The sequence below is a fragment of the Gobio gobio genome (assembly GCF_949357685.1).
Source record: "Gobio gobio genome assembly, chromosome: 5".
Lineage (NCBI taxonomy): Eukaryota > Metazoa > Chordata > Actinopteri > Cypriniformes > Gobionidae > Gobio > Gobio gobio.
Genome location: NC_137101.1, coordinates 31,117,180 through 31,143,250, shown reverse-complemented (window position 1 = coordinate 31,143,250; position 26,071 = coordinate 31,117,180). Strand labels below are relative to the sequence as shown.

The 26,071-nt window shown below is 38.8% G+C and overlaps 1 protein-coding gene across 12 annotated transcripts in view; it reads right to left on the bottom strand.

Moving 5' to 3' along the window:
• Window positions 1-17,852, bottom strand: part of tmem19 (transmembrane protein 19) — a 33,429-nt gene extending 15,577 nt beyond the window's left edge. For 2 of the 12 annotated variants that reach the window (XM_079817882.1, XM_079817878.1), the window contains exons 1-5: window positions 17,784-17,828; window positions 16,660-16,788; window positions 15,011-15,160; window positions 14,254-14,367; window positions 9,206-9,343 (exon numbers count right to left, since the gene is read on the bottom strand). In XM_079817882.1, the coding sequence (XP_079674008.1) occupies window positions 9,206-9,343; window positions 14,254-14,367; window positions 15,011-15,140 (382 nt within the window). In that variant the 5' untranslated portion in view covers window positions 15,141-15,160; window positions 16,660-16,788; window positions 17,784-17,828. Of the gene's footprint in view, window positions 1-9,205; window positions 9,344-14,253; window positions 14,368-15,010; window positions 15,161-16,427; window positions 16,586-16,659; window positions 16,789-17,783 lie in introns of those variants that run through there. The other 10 variants (XM_079817873.1, XM_079817875.1, XM_079817884.1 and 7 more) reach the window with 9 other exon arrangements.
• Between the last annotated feature and the right edge of the window lie 8,219 nt (window positions 17,853-26,071).

Here is a 26,071-nt window from a genome sequence, read left to right as displayed (position 1 = left end):
CTCCCCACAGTTCTTGATATATTCTTCCACTTGCATTGACATCCTAGGCCAAAAGAATATACTTTGGAGCAGGTCAACAGTTCTCTCTTGTCCAAGGTGCCCCAGGTCATCATGCATGGCCCGCATAACCATCTCCAGGAACTCGCTCGGCAGGAGGAGTTGACTGATCACCTCTCCGGATGGTCTCTTGCTGTATCGATACAGTAATCCATCTTTCATTGCTAGCTTCCCAGCTTCCCTTTTCAATCTGGACAACTCAGGACTCATGTTCCCCTCCTCTTGCCAACGCCCATGCTTGACGGCTTGGATGGACGGTCCAATGGTTTTATCCTCTTCCTGAGCCTTCCTGAGAGTCAGTTTAGACATGAGTTCCAAAGACTTTAACTCCATGTGTGTGGGAAATGCATACAGGTCAGGAACAGAGTGGGGAGATGCTCCAAGCTGAACAACACAGACTGGTGTACTGCCTGCAGACTCTGAGATGCAGACTCTCTTGCAGATGGTTTTCACTCCAGACTGAGGTATATTCACCAACCCATTGTCGTCCTCCTCTTGCATGTTCCTTGACAAAAGGTCGGCATCAATGTTCTGTCGGCCAGGGCGATACTGCACATCAAACTCGTATGTAGATAGGGCAGCTAGCCAGCGATGCTCCACCGCATTGAGCTTGGCGGTGGACAGCACGTATGTGAGTGGGTTGTTGTCAGTACGTACGGTGAATCTTGCCCCATACAAATAGTCGTGGAATTTGTCGACTACTGCCCACTTGAGTGACAAGAATTCCAGCTGATGTATGGGGTAGTTTCTCTCTGCAGAGCTAACTTTCCTGCTTGCAAAGGCAACTGGTCTCAGACCTTCAGGATGTTCTTGGTAAAGAACAGCACCAAGACCCTTCAAGCTGGCATCCACATGCAGGATGTATGGATGTTGTGGATTGCCAAATGCCAGGACAGGTGCATGTGTCAGATGGTGAATTATGTGATGAAACGCATCTGTACAGGATTTGTCCCATCTTTTCCCGAACGGCTCCGATTCTTTCAAGTAGACTTTGTTCACATCGTGGACATACTTATTTCTCTTCTGAGTTGGAGCATATCTCTTTGTGAGTTCAGTCAGTGGTCTAACAATTTCAGAATAGTTCTGAATGAATCGGCGGTAATAACCGCAAAATCCTAGGAAAGATTGTGGGCATGGGCCATGTAGTAACGGCCTCAATCTTGTTTGGATCAGGGGCAACTCCATCTGCAGACACAATGTGCCCCAGATACTTGACCCTTGGCAGACAGATCTGACACTTGTCCACTGAGAGTTTCAGCCCAACTTCACAGAGACGATCTAGGACCTTGAGCAGTCTCTCTTCGTGTTCCTCGAGAGTTTTCCCAAACACTATCACGTCGTCCAGGTACACCAGCACTTGTAAGAGGTTCATGTCACCGACAGCCTTTTCCATCAACCTTTGAAAGGTTGCTGGTGCCCCAGTAATGCCTTGAGGCATTCGTTCAAACTGAAAAAATCCTAAAGGACAAATGAATGCCGTCTTCTCTTTGTCCTCTTCGGACATAGCTATCTGGTAGTAGTCTGAGCGCAAATCCAGCACAGAGAACCACTGACTCCCTGTTAATGCATTCAGTGCATCTTCAATGCATGGTGTTGTGTACTGGTCAGGGATGGTTCGGCTATTCAACAGTCGGTAATCTATGCACATCCTAATAGCACCAGTCTTCTTTCTGACTACAACTATTGGGGATGCATAGGGGCTTTGTGAGTCTGTTATGATCCCTGCCTGCAGCAGTTCTTGTAAATGCTTTCTCACATCTTCGATATCTGCAGGGGCTAGCCGGCATGATCGTTGACGGAAAGGCCGGGAATCAGAAAGTCGGATTCTGTGCTCTACTCCTCTTGCTAATCCCACGTCCCACTTGTGCATTGAGAATACATGAGACTTCTGAGCCAGTTTCTTACGTAATCTGTCCTTCCATTGTTCTGAGATAGGAGAGTCCCCAAAGTTGATCATGTTCTCATCAAAGTCAGAGGAAGCAGTCTCCTTAGGGGGAATCGTCGCAACTGAATCAATGTGGTACATGCATCCAATCACTGTTCCCACAGGTATGGAAGTTTCTCTTGAGGAGTCATTTTTTAGTAGTACTCTCAAACTGTTGACATCCAATGCCCCGCTGGGCACAACCATGGGATGAAAAATCACATCAGCAGGTAAGGCAGCTGCAGGTGAGGAGTCTATCATCAGGATTTCTTGAGCAACAGGCTTCTTCAGCTCGACTTTGCACACAACCTGAGTGTCACCCTCTGGGGGTAAGACCAAGGGACCTGGACCCACCCATCGGACAGGGCCAGCCTCCTCCTCTTGGACTGGGACTGCAACACCCTATAGAGCAGGTTGATCTTCATTGACATGAACACGAAGGCCTAGTGTTTGGGTGACATCAATGCCATTATCCTTGCACTGATTCACCAAACGTCTAACATGGCTTGCATTGGTGCCCACAATGACAGACGTCTTATCTTCAGTCCTAGGGTTTGGACATATGAGAGCTAGGGCAGTTACAGTCTGACTGGTTCCCAACACCTCAGCTGGATACTCCACATCAACTACCACGTAGCCACGGTAAGGGTAGCTAGCCCCAGACTCACTTAAACCCCACAGCGAAAGACCAGATACTGGCTGAATGGGGATATCAGACAAGTACTTCAAGTACCAGGGTTCAAAAATGATCGTCACTTGAGAGCCACTATCTAACAGAGCAGTGCAGGGTTGTCCATTAACCTTCAGCAGCACCAGACTAGGCGGCCCAACTAAGCCATCGGGAATTTGCACACCCTCAGGCATGTCTGCTGTACTTTTCTCAACAGAACAGTTAACTGCATTAGCTGTTGCATCACTTGACGGCTGGTTGTTCTTGGACAGCTTCAAAGCTTGGATAAGTCTCTTGATAACTTTAGCCTGGTTTTCTGGGCTTTGGCACTCCCTTGCAAAATGCCCATTCTCACCACATCGATAACAGAAGTGTTCCTCCGATACTTTGAACGATCGTTGTGGGGAGCTGGCTACTGGTTTTGAGGTATTCACAGCTGAAACGGCAGCTTGAGGTTCAGCTACTTTATTTGTTACTTTCTGTTGCAAGCACTTCATTTGTTTTTTCAAAGCTGCTATCTCACCGTCCGAACTGCACTCACTGTACACTACATTTGGGGGAATTTTCTCACTGCTAACTGATGTGTCGTGGGCTGGCTTAGACACGACAGCAGCAACCAAGGCCTTAAGTTCTTTGATCTCAGCCTTCAGGTTCTGAATTTCAGTCTGTTTAACATCAGCATTCTGCCTTACATTTCCACCTTGGATGACAGGAGTAATCTTCTTTCGTGAGGCCTCATATTCCTCTTCTGTGCGTATCTCTTTTAACAACTGGAGAAAGGTTGGGGGCTTTGCTCTCCTCTCTCTTAAACATAGGTTAACTAACATCAGATCAGAGGCTATCGCATCACGCAACAATTGGTCGAGTCTTACTCTACATCCAAGGGGGAGACCATCTCTTTGCACCACCCTATTCAACGACTGTTTTAGACGTCTGAGGAAGTCCGACAGCTTCTCACCTGGTTGTTGCTGTAGTAAACGAAATGCAAAATACAACTCCTCCCCGGACTCTGCTGTCCCAAAAGCATGCTCTAGGGCCTCTAAGCAGTCTTCGGGGCCCACATCAGGATCACTGGCTCTGGCTGCTTTTACAATGTCTAGCGCCGGGCCTCTGAGACTTTCCATCAGTCTCCGCCTCTTCTCTTTGTGAGAGCATTCACACTCTTCCACCATGAGCCGTGCTTGACCCAACCAGTGGTCGAACTGCTCTTCTCCAGCTGGGGTGGGCAGCAACCCAGAGAAAGTTCGTAGGCGGCGATAACTTCCGTGCTCATTTGAGGACTTGGATGTCTTGTCAAGTAAATCACTTACAGCTCGCAGGATGGCCTCTGTTGACTTGGCAGCAGCTTCATCTTCTGGGAACAATGTGTGAAGGCCTTCAACATGTTTACCTGGAGCATGTTGCGTTCCGGACATATAAACTGGTGTACTGGCTTGTGTAGCTGGATCTGCTATGATAACGGGCCACGACCTTCCACCATCAATAGGAAGCACTTCAATGGGAACAATTTCACCTTTTACTTCCTCCTTACATTCACACAAGACCAAGTATAGGTTTAGTTGGCTGTTGAAAGTTCGGCCTCTGACTCGCACACGTCCCAAGCACTTCACAGTTTGCATTGTCTCTTCTATTGCACTTGGGTCTACATCTTCTTGCATGAGCACCAGAACTGCATGAGCCTCGTCTAATGCCTCGCCACGGCACCATCCTTTTAATTCTGATACTAGCCCTTTCATACGTGCCATATTAGCTTATCAATTAGCGCTATTTAAAGCTTCAGAATGCTAATTGTGTAAACTAAACAAGGGAGAAAAAACAAAACAAAACAAGAAACCCACACTAATAATCCCAGCGGTGCCTCCATTTTATGTAGCGCCTCTCTAGCGTGCTTGACTATAGTGAGAGGTGGCTATCCTGAGTTCTTTAAATACTTATTTAATCAAATAATTGAGGTTTCACTAATAAACTTATCCATGTTTTACTTGTGTGTGAATATAACTAACTTATTACATGAAATGCTTGTTCCCTTTTAAATCACTAATTAAGCACTAATATTTACACTTTTACAGGAAATGAAATGTCCTGGAATTACTTTTATTCTAGAAACACTTTCCAATTTAAAATCACAATTTTACTCTTTTCTTAATTAACTTCAAATATCAAAAGAGTCATTAACCACAACTGTTTTATAAAAAAGTATACCAGATTTACTCAGAAAAAGGTCAGAAATTAAATATATCTGGTTAAACTCACTTTTCAAATCACAAATGCATTCCAATTCACATATCAAACAAAAGGGCCCAAGAAAATAAAATAGCCGGCAAAAACCCCTAGCTTAATATGAAATACCCTTTAAATGTTCAGCTGATGCAGGCCTGAATGTAGCTCGGGTGCGTTGTAGCCTTAAACCGAATGGCTGCTTCACCACATAGGCCAAACAAAAAATGGTACCTTTACTCAATGTGAATGTAACCTCACGTGCACAAGATCAAAGGCGTCAGCAGCAGAAGACAGGACGAGAGGATTCGCATTGAAGAAAAGACAGGAAGAGAAGATTCACATGGTAGACAATCTCAGCAAAGTCCACCACTCGATAACGCTATCCGGCTCCGTCAGGGTCTTTGATCATCGTCAGTCTCCACACAGGCTTTACTAATCGAGGTCGCTGGCCGCAAGCTTGTCAGCAAAGTCCATGCAAAACGTAACCACTAAATCAGCGGCTAACTTAAACTTATATCTGTCTTACTGTAATGAGTTTACCACTCACACAGACAGAAGTATCACCATTAACGATTGGTATAGGAGTCCTTATTGAACACTTTCACTCATCTCGTGCGTGCATTGCATTCACCGCAACCGTGTTTTCCTTTTCGCGCAAAACCCCCCCGTTCGTCTCCCGTACTGTGTACCTTGACCTCCGCTGTGATTGGCTCATACACAAACTTTCAGAAATAAAATAAATTCACAAAACATTTGTGTAACTTTTTCTTCCTATTCTTACAGGCATATTTAAAGCATTTCAACATACATTATTACCCAACAAATAATTAACATTTTAAATGCTGTATTCAGTAAACCATGAACATTACCCAATAGGTTTTTCTCTCATAGAGCAAAATCATAACTTTATTGCTGGTCAAGGAATCTTAACTTTTTTTTTTTTACCTTAAATTGTATTTATTAAACTATGAAATTATTTATTCAAACGTTTATATCTTATACTAATGAATATATTTCAACAGGGTTACACCTGCATCAAAAAACAAACAAACAAAAAATCGTTAAAAACATTTAAACCGTTTAACTGATAGTATTAATCGGTCAAAGTTCTTACTTTCGGTTAATGGTTAAATGGTCAATAGCATCCCAACACTGCTGTGGACGTTGTTTACTTCGTTAATGTATTTACTGTGATAATGGACTGAGGATGGGAGAAGGATTCGGTATTCGGTTTCGGATTCAGCCGAATCTTAACCAGTGGATTCGGTATTCGGCCGAACCCCAAAAATCTGGATTCGGTGCAACCCTAGCCCTAACCAAATGCGATGTGACAATGCGACAAATGATAAAAGGTATCTTTTCCATGATAATCAGAGATTTTGTCCCAACCAGCAATGACGAAGATACCCCAAAAGCAAAAGAGTGATTGATTGTATGTCATGGCTGGAACAACAACATATGAACTACGACAATGATAATCTCAGGCACTGTTTGGCTATTATCCGCCAAAAATTCGTAACGCAACGACTTTTTCTCTAAATGTGATTGGGGGAGGCATTAGGGAGTTTGATTTTATTTATTAATTTATCTATAAAATAAAGAAAAGTAACATTTAGCACTTTTAGTAATTGTTTAAAGGTGCACTATGTAAATTTTTTTCAGTAAAATATCCAAAAACCACTAGGCCAGTGTTATATTGTTATATATTTTATCCAGTTGAGTACTTACAATATCCCAAATGTTTCCAACTATTTGTAAATCGTGAGAAAATTGCTATTTTAACCAAGGAACCGGGACGTGTGAGGATGTCGCCTGTCAATTGCATCATTTCTGCGTTACCCGCGGTTTCCGGCTTTATTTTGCAGAAACGCTTTACTCTTACTGCAGTGTGCAACAAGTGTCATAGCAGCCGCCAAGCGAACGCACAGAGTAACGTCACAACATAATTTTCAACACACTCAGACGTATCTAATATGATAAACAGAGCTGTGTTACCTCATACTAGGGGTCGACCGATTATCGGCGTGGCCGATTATCGCTGCCGATATTAAGCATTTCTATGGTTATCGGTATCAGTCATTTTCAAAACCGATTTGCCGATAAAATAATTTAATTTTGAAATGCGCGCAATCTGGCTCTGATCCAGCCACCTCTGTCAGAGCGCACCGCTCTGTGACCTAGACTAATGACCGCCCATCACCCATCTGATTTGTTGGGAGTCACGAGTCCGGCCAATCAACGTGGAAGGCTGAAGGCACTGAAAATGTTGCGCTCTCACCCCGAAAGCACTTGCTAACAGGAGCTGCGCTGCGCAGTGATCACGCAAAGGTAAGGCAGCAGTGATCACTATCAACTTGTAGTGATACATGAGTTAACGATCGTCTCCATCTTCAATCAGATACTTCAAATACCTTTTGAAAAGATCACTGTATCCTCGTAACGTTAGTCTCTCTTGATGATAACTGGGACTCCGTTAACGATACCATCGCTCCTCTCCGTTACCACAACAAACGGCCAGAATTCCATATGCACGGAGATCACTACACTGAAGTTGCAAAACACCTCAATATAATCTATTTAATGACAAGCAACCCCGTTTCCAGTTATACTGTGAATTCCCAGTCAATGTCCGTCATTGCAGTGATAGCTTTAATTAGCTACTTGGAACAACAGCATGAGAGTTGAAAATAGCCTCACATCGGTGCTAGTGTAACTAAAACCTATTTTAGCTGCTCGCCATTCAGCCATCTTAACGTTATTTTGTGAATAGAGTATCAACACGAATGAATTCACTCACGTCTGCTGCCGCTGAGGGTTATTTGTGTTCACATAGCTTCACTGAACAGCGTCCATTAGGGCTTGTACTCAAAAATTGTGCATATTTGAAGAGATTTTGCTTTGTTCTCACATGATTGCAAAATATTTCATTATACAGAATACCATTTCTATTATTTCTCACTGAATTATGCGATCTGATGAGCTAAGAGCGTTTAGATCGAGCTGTCTCTGATTTGCGTCAGTGATCTCCGCGCTCTCTCATTCTGAATAGCTGTCAATCTCACATGGCATGTTTCTGGCTGTCCTGTACACTTCCTGGTTTTAGCTCCGTGATAAACAGTCAAACAAAAGCTTCTACACAAAAAATAAAGAGAATCAATAAACACACAAATAGACTACGGGTTGAGTGTGATTTTCATGCGATTTGGGGTATAAATAAAGCAAATAAAATGCTAAATATAACATATTACAACATGTGTGTGTGTGTGTGTGTGTGTGTGTGTGTGTGTGTGTGTGTGTGTGTGTGTGTGTGTGTGTGTGTGTGTGTGTGTGTGTGTGTGTGTGTGTGTGTGTGTGTGTTTTTATTTAATCCATTGATGGTCACTTCTTTAAGGTTTACAAAATGTTTACAGAATGCCGCTGGATGATCCATGCACTTTTTATGTTATTATTCTAAATATAAATGTTGTTAATATTAACAGTTCTTCCAATTAAAGATATGGTAAAATAATTTAAAGGGAGTCTTTGTCAGAGGCCTTTTTATTCTTAATTTTGACATCAATTTTCATTTTCACACTAGACACATATATCGGTTCAAAATATCGGTTATCGGTCTACTTGATCTGTAATAATCGGTATCGGCATCGGTCCTGAAAAACGCATATCGGTCGACCCCTACCTCATACTCATGACCGGAAAAGCGGAAGTGGCGCCGGCGACTGTGCCATAATAACAGCCCCGCTGCTCGCGAGGTGTGTGTTCCGCTCTTCTTATTAACAATCGCTCCAGCGGCCTTGCTCAGCTACCACAACACGGTCCTGCTCTGCTTCATACTACAGTAACGTTAATAATCGCATCCATGAACATGATTTCTGCCCGAGTCCTATTCCGATTATTTTCCACCGGCTGTGAGGTGAAGACCACATGTCCCAAGATTCTGCGCTCAAACATGGCGTCATCAAACTACGCCTTTGTTTTGAACAGGCGACCTCTAGTGGATGGAAAACTTACATAGTGCAGCTTTAAGGCCATTTCGCAATTTCAATCATCATACAGCAACCAGCAGCCCCCATACATTTTACAGGGCGGAAAATACAGAAATCCATATAAATTCAGAATCACATCCCTGCCTTATGTTAAAAGTAACGTGAATTGCACAGAAAGTATTTAAATACAACTAATGTCTATGGTCTTGTAGAATGACCTTTCATGCACTCATTCAGTGAGTGGAAACACAAGACAAGCAACAAAAATAGAGATTTCCTTGGCTATTCAAATTAAACCAAAAAAAGATAGAAATAATGACCAAATATCTGAATTGTTGAGTAGCCACTTACCTTCTTTGTAATCTGGATCAATTTGTTTTTTGATGTCCCCTTTCCATTTGGTTAGTTTGGTGGATGTGACGAAAAAGGTGAACAAAGATGCAAAAAAGCTCATGTTGGCCATAGTAAGAACAAAGCCAACCAGCAGCGCTGCAAAGAAGAGGAAAATTTGTTTATTTGCAATTTATTAATCTAGTCACATCATCAACAGTACAGTAAAGTCCATTTGCAGCAACATCAAGATGTTGGAAAAAAAAAAAAGTGCCATCTATTTGCCAGATCTCCAAAATGTTGCAACTACACTTGGTCACCGACATATTCTTTTTTAAAAGACCCTGTTATAGCCATCCAAATACCAAACTTTAACATTTTTCTTATAATTATTAACCTAGGGATTTCGGATAATTTTCTGTGAGGTTGAGTGAAAAATTCGCAATTATTATTTTTGTTGTGGTTGTTGTTGTTTGATCAATACTTTATTGTGCTTTTCTTACGAACAGTTACCAGTATTGACAGTAACAAACATTCGCTGATCCATTTTAATGTGAAGGAGATACTGTTACAAATATAAATTAATTAATGAGAACTATATACATAGTGTCAAATATGAATGATATGCAGAAAGTAAAATCAAAATAAAGGTGACCAGAGAAACAAAATACAGAGAAAACTCCAATAGAACCTACAGTCTTATTTGCCTTAAATTACATCTTTTTGCACTACCATATCCTATACCTTTACATCAGTCAACAAGCTGTCAATATCAACATCAATATCATGACATCAATATCAAGGAACACTCAGGAAACATTATAAAATAATAGAAAATTGCCATACCATGGGACCTTTAAATAATGTAGAGCAAGAATTGTTTTAGAATGGGATCATGATTCCCAGAATCAGAAGTCAGTTGGCTTGGATCGTGAGGTGCCCAAAGATATTGTCCACCAAAGGTGCATTTATCTAACGGATCTTCTATCGCCCTACAATCCATCGCGCTCTTTAAGATCACTAAACTCTAGGCTTCTGGTCATTCCTAGGATATCTAAGTCCACTAAAGGAGGGAGGGCTTTTTCACATTTGGCTCCAAAACTCTGGAATAGTCTTCCTGATATTGTCCGAGGTTCAGACTCGCTGTCCCAGTTTAAAACTAGATTAAAGACGCATCTCTTTAGCCAAGCATTCACATTATAATCTTTTTATACTACAGTTAAATCGGATCAAAAGCATTAATATAATATTCTGAACAGCAGCTACGCTAATCATTTCCCATCTGCTTTTCTGTTGTTATCTCGGGACACTAGTCCCGAGGTAAATAGTTCATCAGCTCCAGTTTGTATCCAGCCTCTCATGGAGACTTCGGATGCCCCGACACCTGTGATGAGACGACTCGACGCCTGTGAAGAGATGACTCAACGCCAGCGTTGTTATGGCCTAAATTAATACACGATTGATTAACTTTTTCGAACATTATTCTTTAACATTGTCTTTCTAACATTTTTACTGTACATCTATGAAATGCACTTTCTGTAAAGCTGCTTTGAAACAATGTGTATTGTGAAAAGCGCTATACAAATAAATTTGAATTGAATTGAATTTAGAGTAGTAATATGTACCTTAAAGTACTACTATGAACCTTTAAAGGATAAATAAGGTACAAAGATCTCATCCTTCGGATGAGATGTTAAACCAAGGTCCTGACTCTCTGTGGTAATTAAAAATCCCAGGATTTCCTTCGATAAAGAGTAGGGGTGTAACCCCGGTATCCTGGCCAAATTTGCCCATTAGCCCCTGTCCATCATGGCCTCCTATTCATCCCTATATATATATATATATATATATATATATATATATATATATATATATATATATATATATATATATATATATATATATATATATATATATATATATACACATTTGGCTTCATCACTCGGCCTCCTCTCCACCAATCAGCTGGTGTGTGATGCGCGTTCTGGCGCAATATGGCTGCCACCGCATCATCCAGGGGCTGCACATTGTTGGTGGTTGAGGTGATTCCCCCCTTCTATATGTAAAGCGCTTTGAGTGCCTAGAAAAGCGCTATATAAATGTAAGAAATTAAAGATGCCCATGCTGCCCCAGTAAAATTCTGGGCAAGGATTTAAGAATTTTTAGCAAAAACGTAAAGTTGCTTATCATGACGCCACCTTCTGGATGGTTAAAAAAAAATTGGTACACACACTCATTTACACACAATGTGCAATTATTTCCATTATTGTAATGGTGGCCCATTCAGTTATTGTCAGGTGAAATCTGTTTGGCTGCTGGTAGCCATTTTTTAGGGCCGAAAAATAATAATTGGCAAAACAGTCCAAATACAGCAGGGTTCCAGCACCTTTGGTGCTTGGACCCATAATTACAATAGGGATGCACGCATGAATCCCAAATAACAGGAAACCCCTTTGCAATGCGCAATGCATGTTCAAGCCTTGTATTTGCATGGATACAGGCACCTAGCTTGGCCTCAAATTCATTTCTCATTTCATATACTGCTGGAACAAATAAATTATGATTTCATGGCATTTCTATATTCGGAAATATGTGTATTAGAAACTGCCCAATGATTGTGGTTATCACAAATAATCATGATTAGATCAAACAATCGTGACAGGCCTACAGTACTGCTTCCTCAAAGCCAAAGACTGTGTGCTGGAAGATAAAGAACAGGTGGACTATGGACATTTCCAGCTGAATGTGGATTTGACTGAAAAGAAAGGAAAGATAACATTAAAGTATATTATTATAACCATAGGCTGACAATAATAATGCTAAGAAATGACTTCCTTTCGTTAGATACATTTCCTCAAGAAAACCATGCAGGTTTTATATGTAAAAAAAAAAAAAAATCACATTGAATAAGAAATGTAAACATTCATGAAAAGGTTTGGGGCTTATGACAAGCTGTCTCAGAGGGGTTCCCTTTAAATCCATAGTATGGTTTCTAAGTGCTTGAAGTTCATATTCGCATAATTCCACGCATTTTTGATAATCACTACAAAAATGTTTAATAGTATAAAATACACTTTTGTTGTAATTGCTAATTTCAAATTATTTGAAATATGAAATTTTGGCCAAATAATGTGACCTTAAGTCAAACATAGTTTTTTTTTATATTTTAGAATTTATTCTTATAGTGTAATTCAGTTAAAAAGCTACTTTGGCCCTGCCTGGGAAGATAAGCAGGGAGTCAAAATCTCAAAAGACATTTGGGAAGAGGGAGTTAAACTAATTCATATTTAAGTGTCAGGCTACAATTTATACAGTTTATAGTGATACATAGATTATATTATTTGAAAGTTAACAAATTTGTGTGATGGTGGCTGAGGGTGCTCTTGATGAAATAGTTCTCTGAGATGGTTGCTTACTCAAGCTTGAAAGGATTTGATTTTTCAACATCATTGCATCTAAAACTTTACACAGGTATCCTCCTCATGTATCCAGCTGAAGATGGATTGTGTATTTGTCATTTTGTCTTATATTTACTTTCTAGGGTTTAAGTTGGTTTAAAAAATAAATTTTTGTAAATCAATTCTCGTGATTTATTATTCAGAGGCTCCGTGGTGAGCGTGGATGTGTATTGATTCAAAATCTGCAGCAATGATTCATCAAGGAAACGCATGTACACTGTAAAAAAATCTGAAACGCTCATCACCAAAATGGTGACCACAAATTTTCTGAACCTGTTAATCCTTAATAAGAACTTCTGTTTCCAATAGACACAAAATGTTGAATTGGCTCAATTAGAAAAGATTTGTTATATAATAGTTGCATCTCTCCAGAAACAGTCAAAAGATTTGTTACAGAATAGTTGCATATCTCCAGAAAACAAATAATGTGAAGTTGACTCAACTAAAAAAACTGTATGTCACAGACAACTTATTTTCAGTCCGTACAACAACAAAAACTAGGGGAAATTGGTACAAAGATTTTTTTTGTTGTACAACCTTAATTTTTTTTACAGTGTGGGTTGTTCCCCTGAGCCAAACAGAAACGATTGTTGATCATTAGTCCCATCCTTTGAACTTTTTGGACACATCTACATTGTCAGTAAATAAAATACGCCTGCTTTCACTCAAAAATGCCTAGAATAATATTATAATAAATGGCTATAACTTGGATTGTTACATGTAGAAAAAAATTCATCTGGAAGTCTAAAACAACAAAGTCTAACTTACTAAAGGAAATAATCCAAACTTCAAGAAGTTCTGTTTGAGTTCTCAGTAATACACCACATTTTTGCTGCTGTTTTTCTTAAAATTCTATTAATTGAATCCATTCTCAGACTAAATAAATGTAAAATTGGGACTTCAAATGAGCTAGATGGAAACTTCATGTTCTCCTGTTTAAAATTATATATGACACTTGATGCTAACTGCTAGAATGGGTGAGAAAAACAAAGAAAAGTAGAGGCAAGTCAGGCGCCCCAAAAATGTTCTAGGTCTTGTAACGGCCAAAACTATGTTTTTGCATACACTACATTATTGTGCGGTGGGCCCTTTAAGAGACTCATCCCTTGACTCTTAACGTGCGCTGCGTGCTTGTGACGCAGAAGCGCGGTATCTTCAGTGTAATGAGAGAACCACGGTAGATGTTCAGTCTTGCTCTACCTTCCCATGATAATATTGTTTATTTTATTTGTAACGCTATACAAGAGTGGACCCCTCATGAGGCAACGCGTGTCTGTGTACCATCCATTAAATGTGTGAAATACAGACTTTCGCCTTCACACTCTTCATTGTTCATTACTCAACGAGAGTTATCTGGGTCGAAGCATTACAGTCTTTATAGGATGGGTTAATTGAGATTTTTTAGGGTTTTGTGCTTTTGTGCTTTTTTTGTACATACTGTATGTGAGATTCCAAGCATGTCTATTTTAGTGCTTGTATAAACGGAGCGGCTTTGGATCATATTCTGGTGGACTATCTCTTTACAATCTGTAACAAGTGTTGAAACCCTAAAATGTGTCATTAAAATTAACCTGCCATAAAGCCATCTGAACTTTAAAATATATTCCTCACCTCCTATGGCACCACCATGATCAAGACTCTTACGTTTAAAGGCTCGAAATGTGATGAAAAGAGGGACCAGCACTGAGAACAGCCACCGCCATGGTGATACTGGCTGCAGAGTACCTGCCAAACAGTATTGAATTGCATATGAAAAGTCAGAATTCTCTGACTTTAACATTACCTTTCAAAATTAAGTATCGCAACATTTCTAGGCCTGGAAATGCCAAATCCCATTATTAAAATGACAAAATCACACTTATTAGCAAATGCTTAAAGCTGCTGTCCGTAACGTTTTTGTGTTCAAGATTTACAAAAACTATATAATGAGAATGTACAACATGTGTTTTTGTCTTACCCTGAATCATTATGGTACACTTATAATAAGTGTTTATATTGGGAATAATTCAGACCAGACTGGTAGGAACCACTGGGGAGGAGCACAGTCCCTGCGTGACTCGCCATACACATAAATAGAGAGAAGTTGCTCCGGCTGCAATGTTCTTCTGCAAGACGCATGCAGTTCTGTTATTAACCGCTAGAGCGCAAAAAGTTACGGACTACAGCTTTAAAATAAATGTTGAACTTAACTTTGCACTTTGTAGAAACGCACACTGTAATCAATACATTTTAACACCATCTTTTCTTTGTCATACTGTTGTCATACACAAACACTGACAGACTGGCCAATGAGGCTGGTTTCTCACACAGCCTTCATGTATTCAGATATGAATAAGTGACTCCATAGCATGAAAAAGTGAGCTCTCACCATAGTATGTGCTGGCAGTTATAGACAGGACCCAGAATGATAATGAAATCGCCAGTGTGAAACACAACACGATCATATACGCCATCATCCTGATGTAATCTTTGATGAATATACCATCCTCAAATTGCATGTTCGGTGAGGAGCGCAAAGCTATGGAGAAAATCAAACAGAAGAGTGAAATGTCAACCAAATGTTACTTATTATTTTCTCAGGATTAAAAATGATTGTTAAAATCGATAGGCAGTGCTGGGTAGAAACTGATTACATGTAATCTGGATTACGCAATCAGGTTCCATAAATTAAGTACTTGTAATTAGATTAGATTACATGTTCAAATACTAGTAATCAGACAACAGTTACTTTTTATTGATTACATATTATTCACACAATGGCAGTAAATCATTCATAAATTGTTGATTCTCCCTATTTTTTTAAAAGGTTATAAATTTTCCTTTCTAAAAAAGCATATTGCTTATACCTTCATAAAGTCTTCTAGTTTTGCGAAATTGGACACACATACCAGCCACTAGTCAGATGGCTATAATTGCATGGTATATTGAGAGGCCACAAAGCATTTGACCACAGGATTTACAGAAAAAAATCCAGTGATTTCTCAACATTGCATATCTAATCAACTCCTGAAGAACACAATTATTATTTGAATTTTCACGCAGTGAGTCATTTAACAATGTATTACTATATCTTAGAAAGGCTTTTGTCTTTCAAACACATATTACATTTTTTTATTTACTCACAAACCCCCTGCAGTTCCTTCACAAACTCCAGTCTGTGAAGCCCTGATGTAATGTAATGTTTAATGCACCATATTGTTGATAACAAAGAACAGAATATATTTCATTTTTCTTTGCATTTCATATCAATATGGTACAATATTATTCTATTACATTTAATGTTATAGGCGAGTAGTCAGAAGTAATCTAAAAGTACTACAATTTGTAAGTAATCTACCCAGCACTGTCCTGGTGCTGCCTTCCCTTTCAAAAATCTATCATGATAATTTGCTGTACAGCTTCTCTGAGACAGTATGAATTGTAGAGAAAAAAATATTAATCAAATTTTCTGTCAAAATCTTACAATTAATACAATACTTTTTTACTAATTTGTAATAACTTATTAACTATCACCATCACTATCATCCAAAATAAGAAAAGCATCAAACTGACGGAGCTATTTTTAGAGCTCTGTTGGGATGCCATATTATTTTATAATATAATATGGGATCCTAATATATTATAATTATTATGATATACTTTATTATAAGTGTATTGTATCGAACAGAAAATATCTGTAACTATGGTAAGTTAGACATCATGGTTATAGAGTTTTTGTAAGGTTGTGTACAAGCTTCTAACATCGTGCTTTACTAACATGAATATTAAACTACAACAAACAACACCTGAAATAATCCTGGCACAAATACTTGTTCCCCACTTGCTCCATGATTCCTGAAGTACAGCCACGTTTGGAAGTTTGTAACAGTACGAGCAAAGAACACAGGTCTACTGTGGACTGTGAGTGTGAACAGACTGATTTCCGGTCAACTAAAAAAACAGTGAAGTCTGACCTATCAGGATAAAGTACACACAGATGACGCACAGTGATTGGCGGAGGGCAAAGCAGCACTTTACCTTGATTGGTAGAAATCGGTTGCTCTATGTCAGTAATTGGATCGCCAAGCTGTCTATCAAGTGGGACCTTCTTCTTCTGTTGCTTTTATGCGGCTTCGCAAATGTCACCAGAGCCACCTACTTACTGTACTGCGGAGAAAGCACAGCCTTTATTACTCTGTCTTTGAGCTCTGTGGACTTATAAAGAATTAGATAAAAAAAAAAAAAAACTTAAAACACACTTTTCACACTTTCTGTAATTTGTCCTTAAACGACTTACAACAGAAAAAAGTATGCCATTTGTCATGTTTTTAAACATTTTCACTATGTCTCAATGTATTGTGTTTAGCAGGACATAGAAGAAAATGCCATTTTAAAATAGCTAACTTCCTTCTCTTGATAAGGCTAATTCCATAGGTAGTGTTATAATTAAGTACACACAATACCTTTTTTAATGTAAATGTATTTATTTATTTATTTACAATTCATAAAAGTATCTTATATCCAGTGTTGGGTCTAACTCAATACAATTTTATGTTATTTATTTGAAAGAATTAAAAACAGCAGTTTCATCCTTGTATTGTTCAACTGGTTGAGACTTTAGAAAGTAATAATTAATGCAATACTTTTAGGAGTAATTACTACACTAATCTAATTATTGAAGATGTAATTAGTAACTAGTAATTACTTTTTAGAGTAACTTACCCAACACTGCTTATATCTTACAAAAATCTTACATTTAATCTCAAGTGACACTGCTGTTTCGATACAGTAACATTTGAACCTTATTTGGTGCAGTGTTTGTTGGTAGTAATGACTGTTGGACAGCCATATATAAAATATAATAAAATATAATATAATTTAAACTAAAAATAATAAAAACATAATTTTCACACAATAATTGTATTTTTTAAAATACTACAAATTAAAACATTAATGTTTAAAACATGTAATAATAATAATAATACTTCCATAATGGATTTTTAACATTGAGATTGAAAGTCTGTGTAGACATGAAATCTACACATTCCATTGAATATGACTAATATTTGAAAGGTAGCAAAAATTAAGGCATTATAAAAAGGTGACAGTTTTAAATTTAAATAAATCAAATAATGAATCAAATAATCAGAGCATTCACTTACCCAGAAGAAAAAAGGTATGATTTTTGTATCTCAATGTGACTCTCTGCATGAAAAAGCATGATAATGCATGTAAAGACAGTGGTCACATGATATTAAAAGGGCCCTGTGTTCTATGACATTTGATGGCTGATTTCCACATGCCAGACATCACCGCAGCTCAACATGGTTGCCAAGTCTATTGGGCTACTTTTAAACTTTTATCATAGGTAGTTTTTTTCTTCTTCTGAGGGTTAAATGTGTGCCATATTAAATTATATTTGACTGAAATGCTTAATCTGATATTTCACTCCACTTACATACCAGTGATGTAACAGTGCTAGATAATATATAATTTTTAATAATAATTTTTGTCAGGAAGGGACACTGGTTTGGAGCCTTTGCTAGCTCCTTTAAACTCCTTTATGAAAACAGACTGTGTTTAGGATTGCTACTATACAGAGAACAGCTTTTCAAGTTGACAATCATTAAACTATAGGTATATGGGAGTGGCATGTTTTGAATTTTTGAATTTGGGTTAGTTTTGCGGTTAGTTTTGATGGCCAATGGGCTGTTTTTGTAATACAGATTTGGCAACCCTACGGCTCAGTGACCATATTCATCAGCATGACCCATCAGATCATTTCTCAGAAATTATAGAGTTCATCATAATATGCAGTAAAATTACAAGTTGTTGATGAAAGTATAGAAAATGGCCCTGAATAGCACCACATTTGGGTTCTTTGGCCTTGTAACCCCTTATGAAACAAAAATATAGGGGAATTCTGCTAAATGTAATGCAATATTAGAATTCATAATATGGGAAACTATAGTGCCCATATTTTTCAATATACTGCAATATATTTGTAATAATCTGGCTATATACTGATATAAAAATATATATAGCTAGCAATGAGGACAAAAACTGCATAAAATGTTTACATAATAGCTTTACTAAACACTTCTCTTTCATGAGTTAATGCTTGGGTTTACATAAAGCTGAACACATTCATAAACTTTTATCTCACTGTATTGTTTGCATAGTGTGACGGGACGAGGAAGTACACGACACGAGGATAGAGGGAAGTTCCCAGAAGGGTGGATTTTATTAATCAACAAGGTGGGGAAAATAGCAAATGTGAGGGGTTTTCCGGTGCTCGGTGCTCAGTGCTTGGTGCTCGGCCTTCTCTCTCTCTTCCTCTCTGTGCGCAGTGCTGTGTGGGTCCGTGGAGTCCGTGCGAAGTGAGGGCTGGCGGTCACACACTGCTGTCTGGGGAAATAACAGCGCTATGTTAGCCGAGTCTTTGGAGACATCTCTCACCTCTGTGTTTGTCTGTGTTGCTTATAAAGCCAGAGCTTGATGGGGCGCAGGTGTGACCGCTCAGCCCATGATGAGCGGGTGCAGGTGTGCCTGCTCCGTTTCCAGGGCGACGCTGATGAGAGCTCGGGACACTTGTCACAATAGTTACACATTTCATATATAAAAACTCTGTCACCAATCTGAAAGACTGCTGTTTTCACACGTACCTTGCGTCACCTCTTTCACCCCACCTGTGCCAACTACCCCACATATGCTAGGTAGATTACTTAAAAATTGTAGTCAGTTACCGATTCCAAATTACACAACAAAAAAATTAGTTATTATTAGTAGTAACATAATCTAGATTACTCATTTCTGACTACTTTTTGATACTTTTTAGATTACTTTTGACCTTACCTGTTTATCAAATTGATTTAAATAGGATAATCTTGTACAAAAATACAAAGAGAAAGAAATATATATTCCATTCTTTATCAACAAAATGAAGTGCATTAAATATTACATTACATCGGGGTTTCCCAGACTGGGGTTGTGATGGAACTGCAGGGGTTGTGAGTTTAGTGAAAAGCTATTAAGCAATTAAATCATAAAAATGTAAAACAAAACAAAAAAATGTAAATCATTTAAAATTTTTTAATAAAAATAAAACATTTACTAAAAAAAGTGTGTTTAAAAATGTGTTTACCTGCATGTCATGTCAAGGCAAGTCACCTTCATTATAGCGCTTTTTACAACACGGATTGCTTCAAAGCAGCTTTACAGTGATGATAGGAAATTAATTTAGTTTTTGAAGAAAAGTTTTGATTAATTTCTGTTGTAAAAACTGATTAGATATTTAATTTGGTGCCATTTAAACATCACCATCCTCAATTAAAACCCCCAATGCGTTCCGGTCGGACCCCCTCCGCACGGTAACAGCATTTCGTGGCCGGAGAACGCAAACCATGAAATAGGTTTGAAATAATTTTGAAAATACCATCATCTTCCCCTCACAGCCCTCAAAAAGGTGACCATCATAACAGTGCAAACCAATGTAAATAAGAGATTCGTTGATTATAACGGGAGTTTTGGCGAGAGTCATTTGCGCTTTGATTGACAGCTCCAGCGATTGTAAAGGGAGCTCAATTCATGATCCTTTAACAAAAATTTGTATAACTACCGATTTACACTATATTCAGGTCTATAACTGTAACAGTACCTATTCATAATTCACCTATAATAATGTTACTCTTCAACCCTGATCACTTTGTCAGGTATCAGTAGCCAACAAGTACTGATGCAATTACTTTTTTTTCTTTCATTATTTTTGTGTGAACTGATTACACAACGCTTATAGTCATACTTTTACATTTCTATCTATTTTCCACAATTATTTATTCAGGTATCAACACACACACACACACACACACACACACACACACACACACACACACACACACACACACACACACACACACACACACACACACACACGTGATTATTTTAAAAGACAAGTGGTAAAGGTTAGACATGTTACCATTGTCATGTTTATTATTGATTTTTTTTTTACATCCTTGTTGCTCATACAGTAATAATACAGTACACTGTAAAAAATGTATTTGTTGACTTAACCCTTGTGCATTCAAAAAAAAAAGTTACGCATAGACGCAAAATGGACAAAAATGTCCATGCCCAAAAACTGTCATAGAAATATGATTTATTAACATTTTTTTCCACTTTCACTGATGTCATTTTTTTAACCAGCATCTGTTCTATCCATAGATACCAAACATTCATTAATTTTAAGAACTTTAACCCTTTAAATGCTGGTTTGTTTACATAATGCCATAGGTGTTTTTTTATGAAAAAATTAAAAATAGTAGTTTATTTTCATAAACTAAAAGCTACGCAGAATTTTTTTTCTTTGCATATTAGATTCTTGGGTGGGTCAATGAAGAACAACAACATTAATTTTGAGGCATTTATATTTTTTATGTAGTGTCAGATTTAAAAAAAAACTAACACTTTGGTCCATAATGGACAAAAATGTCCAGTTCTAAAAACTGTCATAGAAATATGATTTATTAAAAAACAATCCACTTTCACTGATGTCATTTTTTTAACCAGCATCTGTTCTATCCATAGATACCAAACGTTCATTAATTTTAAGAAATTTAACCCTTTAAATGCTGGTTTGTTTACATAATGCCATAGGTGTTTTTTATGAAAAAAATAAAAATAGTAGTTTATTTTCATAAACTAAAAGCTAAGAATAATTTTTTTTCTTTGCTTATTAGATTCTTGGGTGGGTCAATGAAGAACAACAACATTAATTTTGAGGCATTTTTATTTTTTATGTAGTGTCAGATTTTAAAAAAAACTAACACTTAGGTCCATAATGGACAAAAATGTCCATGCCAAAAAACTGTCATAGAAATATTATATATTAATATTTTTTTCCACTTTTACTGACTCTTTTTTTATCAGCACCTCTTCTATTCATAATTACCAAACATTCATGCATTTCAGAATTTTAAAGCTTTACAAATTGGTTTCTTTACATAACGCCACTGTTGTTTTCTAGAAAAATAATTATTATTACAATTATTTTCCATATACTAAATGCTAAACAATTTTTTTTCTTTGATTAGTAGATTCTTGGGTATGTCAGTGAATAACAACAACATTAATTTTGAGGCATTTTAAAATATATTAAAAAATATATTCATATTTTTTTCCACTTTCACTGACTGTTTTTTTATCAGCATCTCTTCTATTCATAATTACCAAACATTCATTCATTTTCAAAATCTGAAAGCTTTAAAATCATTAAAATTATTATTTCTTTACATAATGCCGCTGTTCTTTTAAATAAAAATATAATAAATAAGATAATGAATAGAATAATAGAATAGTAGCCATCTTTGCTCCAGAAATAAAACAAATACAAGATCACTTTGAACAAAATCAATATTTTTTGTTCAAAACGTCACAAGTGACCCAAACCTTTATGCCATACTTGGCTGGCTTGCTAGGGATGTACTGGCGAAATCCACATTGGCCTCTCAAAGGGACCAGCTTCTCATTCACACAGACATCTTGGCCTGGGTTGAACAGCATAGGAAGGCGATCTGTCTACTTCTCCCAGATAGTCCGAAATGCAACCAGCTTGTCGACCCTGTGACTTGGAGATCGTGTCAGCTTGTCATCAAACCTCAGGTTGGAGCTCAGGAGCATGAATTTACGGTGGGACATGGTGTTGATTCATTTCTGGACCTGTATACTCCAGCCAGAATAAGCAAGCCGATGTATGCCTGGATGTCAGTGGAATCGAATACAGTCCAGTTTTTCACAGAACGCATCCCTTGTAAATTGGTATTTTCCAGAAGCAGCTGAATGATGTCTTCGGGGATGAAGAGGTCAAAGCAGGACCGGACAGTTGTGATGCAAGCAATGGCATAGCATGTGGGACCCGGGGTCATACCCTTGGCAGGACAGTAGCGCAGCATCTCAGCATGAGTGGAAGACCAACCAATCTGGCCATTTTTTGAATTCCACTGAGAATGTGCTGTATCCTCCATGTGCTCTCTTTCAGTGCTTTCATCAGAAGAACAAGAGCTATCAGAGGGGTCAGACTCCAGCTCAAACTCAACGTCATCCTCTGAACTCAACTCCTCATCCTCTGAACTCAACTCTTCATCCTCTGAGCTCAAAACTTCATCCTCTGAGCTCAACTCTTCATCCTCAGCTTCAGTGGGCAACACTAGCTTCAGAGCTTCCTCTGCTGAGTACCTTCTCATCATCTTGCAAATGATGAAATTATCAACCCCCCAAGCACCACATATTTATAGGTTTGTAAGTGAGAAAACCTGTGTGAACTCAAACTTTGTATAAAACCTACCAGACTAAACAATCAGCATTGTGTTGTGGTGAAAACTAAAACAATGTGTTTAGGGGCTTCTGAACTTCTACTTCAAATTCAAGCGCACCTTTTATCTCCGTACAAAAACAATAACAGTTGAAAAAGTGCAATCAAGGGTTAAGATGCGTGTTTGGGTGAAAAAGAAAAACCTCAAAGCTCATTAACCTTCTTTGACCTTTTTCATAGTTTTCACATGGCCCTATGACCCTGCCGTGGGTGTGACACATACATGGAGTGGGATTTTTGATTGCTAGTATAATATAATTTCTTTCAAACTAATAACACACATTACATTTTCAGTAAACACATGCAAACTACCCTCTGACATCCTTACCAATATACCCACACAATTATAGCTGCATTATTTTTCCAATTGACTCTATAATAGACTATAATATGCATAAGTAGAAAATACAAATAAAGCAAGTATTTCTTTTATATGCCAAATTTGAAAATATGGCACAATCTAGTAAAAAACTCAAAAAATGTCAAATTTCAAGCCTTGCCAATAGAATGAATGCCTATTTGCAAATATTGTATCATTTTATAGTCAAATGGCCCTGGGTTAAAAAAATCCAGTTTTAATGGGTTTCAATGTGGACATTTTTGTCCACAAGGTGCTGAGTGTGAGTATTTTTTGTATGGAGGGTAAAATTGATTTTTTGAAGGAAATGAGGATAAAATATTAAAATTCCAATAAAAATAAACACCTGAGCCAAAATTCATGTAGTTGGCATTAACAAAGGCACACTTTTAACAAAAAACAAAACTGAAATGGACAAAAATGTCCATAAGGTTGCACAAGGGTTAATATATTTTGTTATCTTTTTGCATGGGGTTTTTTTTGTTGTTTTTCTTACTTATTTGGATAAGTTATCTGAACTAATTAAATTTAGTTATCTGAACTTAAATCTGATAGTCATGAAAACTTCACTTTAGTTTTCTGAACTTTCATTTTCTAGTCATAACTTCACTTTAGTTGGTTGCAAAGCTGCTTTAATAAGTAATAATTGCATTACTATATTTGTAAAGAAAAAAAGAAAAGAAACGGCAAAGACTGTTAAAAACCTCTGTATTGGCTTTATACCATTTTAATCTAAACTTAATTTAAGTTCATTTGAATTAACAATGTGTAAGCTCTCAAACTTCAGTACATTTATCAAGGAACATAAACAGCACATATGCACCAGTTACCTCACTGAATTTTTTTCAGTCCATCAATCTTAGCTGTGCAGCTCTCCCCAACCATTAAACCTTGATAATAAAAAACAAATGTTGGATAACCTCATAGCTCTTTGGGACAGTCATTGTTCAAAGCATAAAGGAGTCCAAACAGTGTGGCAAATGCATTTAGGACATCTTCTAGATCCAAAACCACAATCTCCCCTTCCAGTATCACAGCCACACCCACGACATAATCTGGGAAGACACTATCATGTCTGAAGTCCTCACTCAAACAATGTCTCTTGTTACAAACAGAGGTGACACGGAGAACAGATGGAAGTGGTAAACAGAGTTTATTTGCAGAACCAGGAAGTGAGCGGATAAGGTGAGTGTCAGAAGTGAAAGTCCAGCTGAATGTCAATGTAGATGGGTGATACTGTACTCTTGATTGCAGGTTGAGTCGGGGATCAGGACGATGGAGCGATGGAGACGAAGGAGCCAGGAGACAAGACGAGGGAACACTCAGGAGACTAGGAGATACGTGGGAACAGGTAGGTAAGGCAGGTGAGTCCGTAGAAGCAAGCAGTAGTGTGTGCATGTGCAAACGAGACCGGACAGTGACTGAGTGAATGCGTGGGGCTTAAGTGCAGGCAGTGGTTGCAGTGATGATGACGTGCAGTTGCGTGTGATCAGTATTCAGGTGAAGGTGCACGTTGTGTCTGGGAGAGGGTGGCATGCTTGTGACATTTCGAGAATCGGTCCACCACTACAAGGACACAGGTACAGTTGTCTGAGACAGGGAGATCAGTGATAAAATCCACTCCTAGGTGTGACCAGGGGCAGTTGGGAACGGGCAGAGGATGGACTTTTGTACATGGCACATTCCCTACATCCCTGCACGTACCTTCTGACATCCGATGTCATGTGTTGCCACCAGAAGCGTTGTCGTAGCAGCGAGAGGGTTTCGTTGACCCTGGGGTGGCCAGTGCTCAGTGACGTGTGGGAAGAGTGAATGAAAGGAGTGCGACGTGAACGGGTGACATACTGCAAGCCTGGGGGGCAACCCGGCGGAACACTTGCGGAAGCATTGGCAGAGGGCAGGGTCTCTTCAGACCAGACGATGGGATTAACGGACAGCTGTGTTGGGAGAATAGGCTCAGTATCTTCGGGTCTCTCCTCTGGACTATGGATGCGGGAAAGGGCGTCCGCCTTGACATTCTTGGAACCTGGCCGGTAGGAGATGGTAAAATGGAAACGGGTAAAGAATAGCAGCCACCTAGCTTGGCGGGCATTCAGGCGCTTAGCTTCTCGGAGGTAACCCAGGATCTTATGGTCAGTAAGTACCAAGAATGGATGTTTTGCGCCCTCAAGCCAGTGCCTCCACTCCTCCAGGGCTAGCTTGATGGCGAGGAGTTCGCGGTTGCCGATGTCATAATTGATTTCCGCAGGGTTGAGCTTGCGGGAGAAGAAGGCACATGGGTGGAGATGACTGGGGTTCCCCTGCTGCTGAGACAGGACAGCTCCCACTCCGGTGGTCGAGGCATCCACCTCTACGACGAAAGGCAGCTCCTGGTCGGGGTGGACGAGGAGGGGAGCAGTGGTGAAGGTGGTCTTGAGCGCCTGGAAGGCTTCGGTGGCAGATGGTTTCCAGGACAGAGACTTGGGCTTATTTCAAAGGAGGCTGGTGAGTGGACTGGAGATGGAACTAACTTTGGATGAATCGACAATAGAAATTGGCAAAGCCGAGGAATCTTTGAAGCTTTTTAATGGTGGAGGGAATTGGCCACGATCGGATGGCTTCCACCTTCCCCTCGTCCATCCGGATGCCACTGCGATCGATGTTATATCCGAGGAACTGCACTGAGGGCTGATGGAATGAGCATTTCTCGGCTTTTAGGAATAGCTGGAAGCTCTTCAGGCATTGAA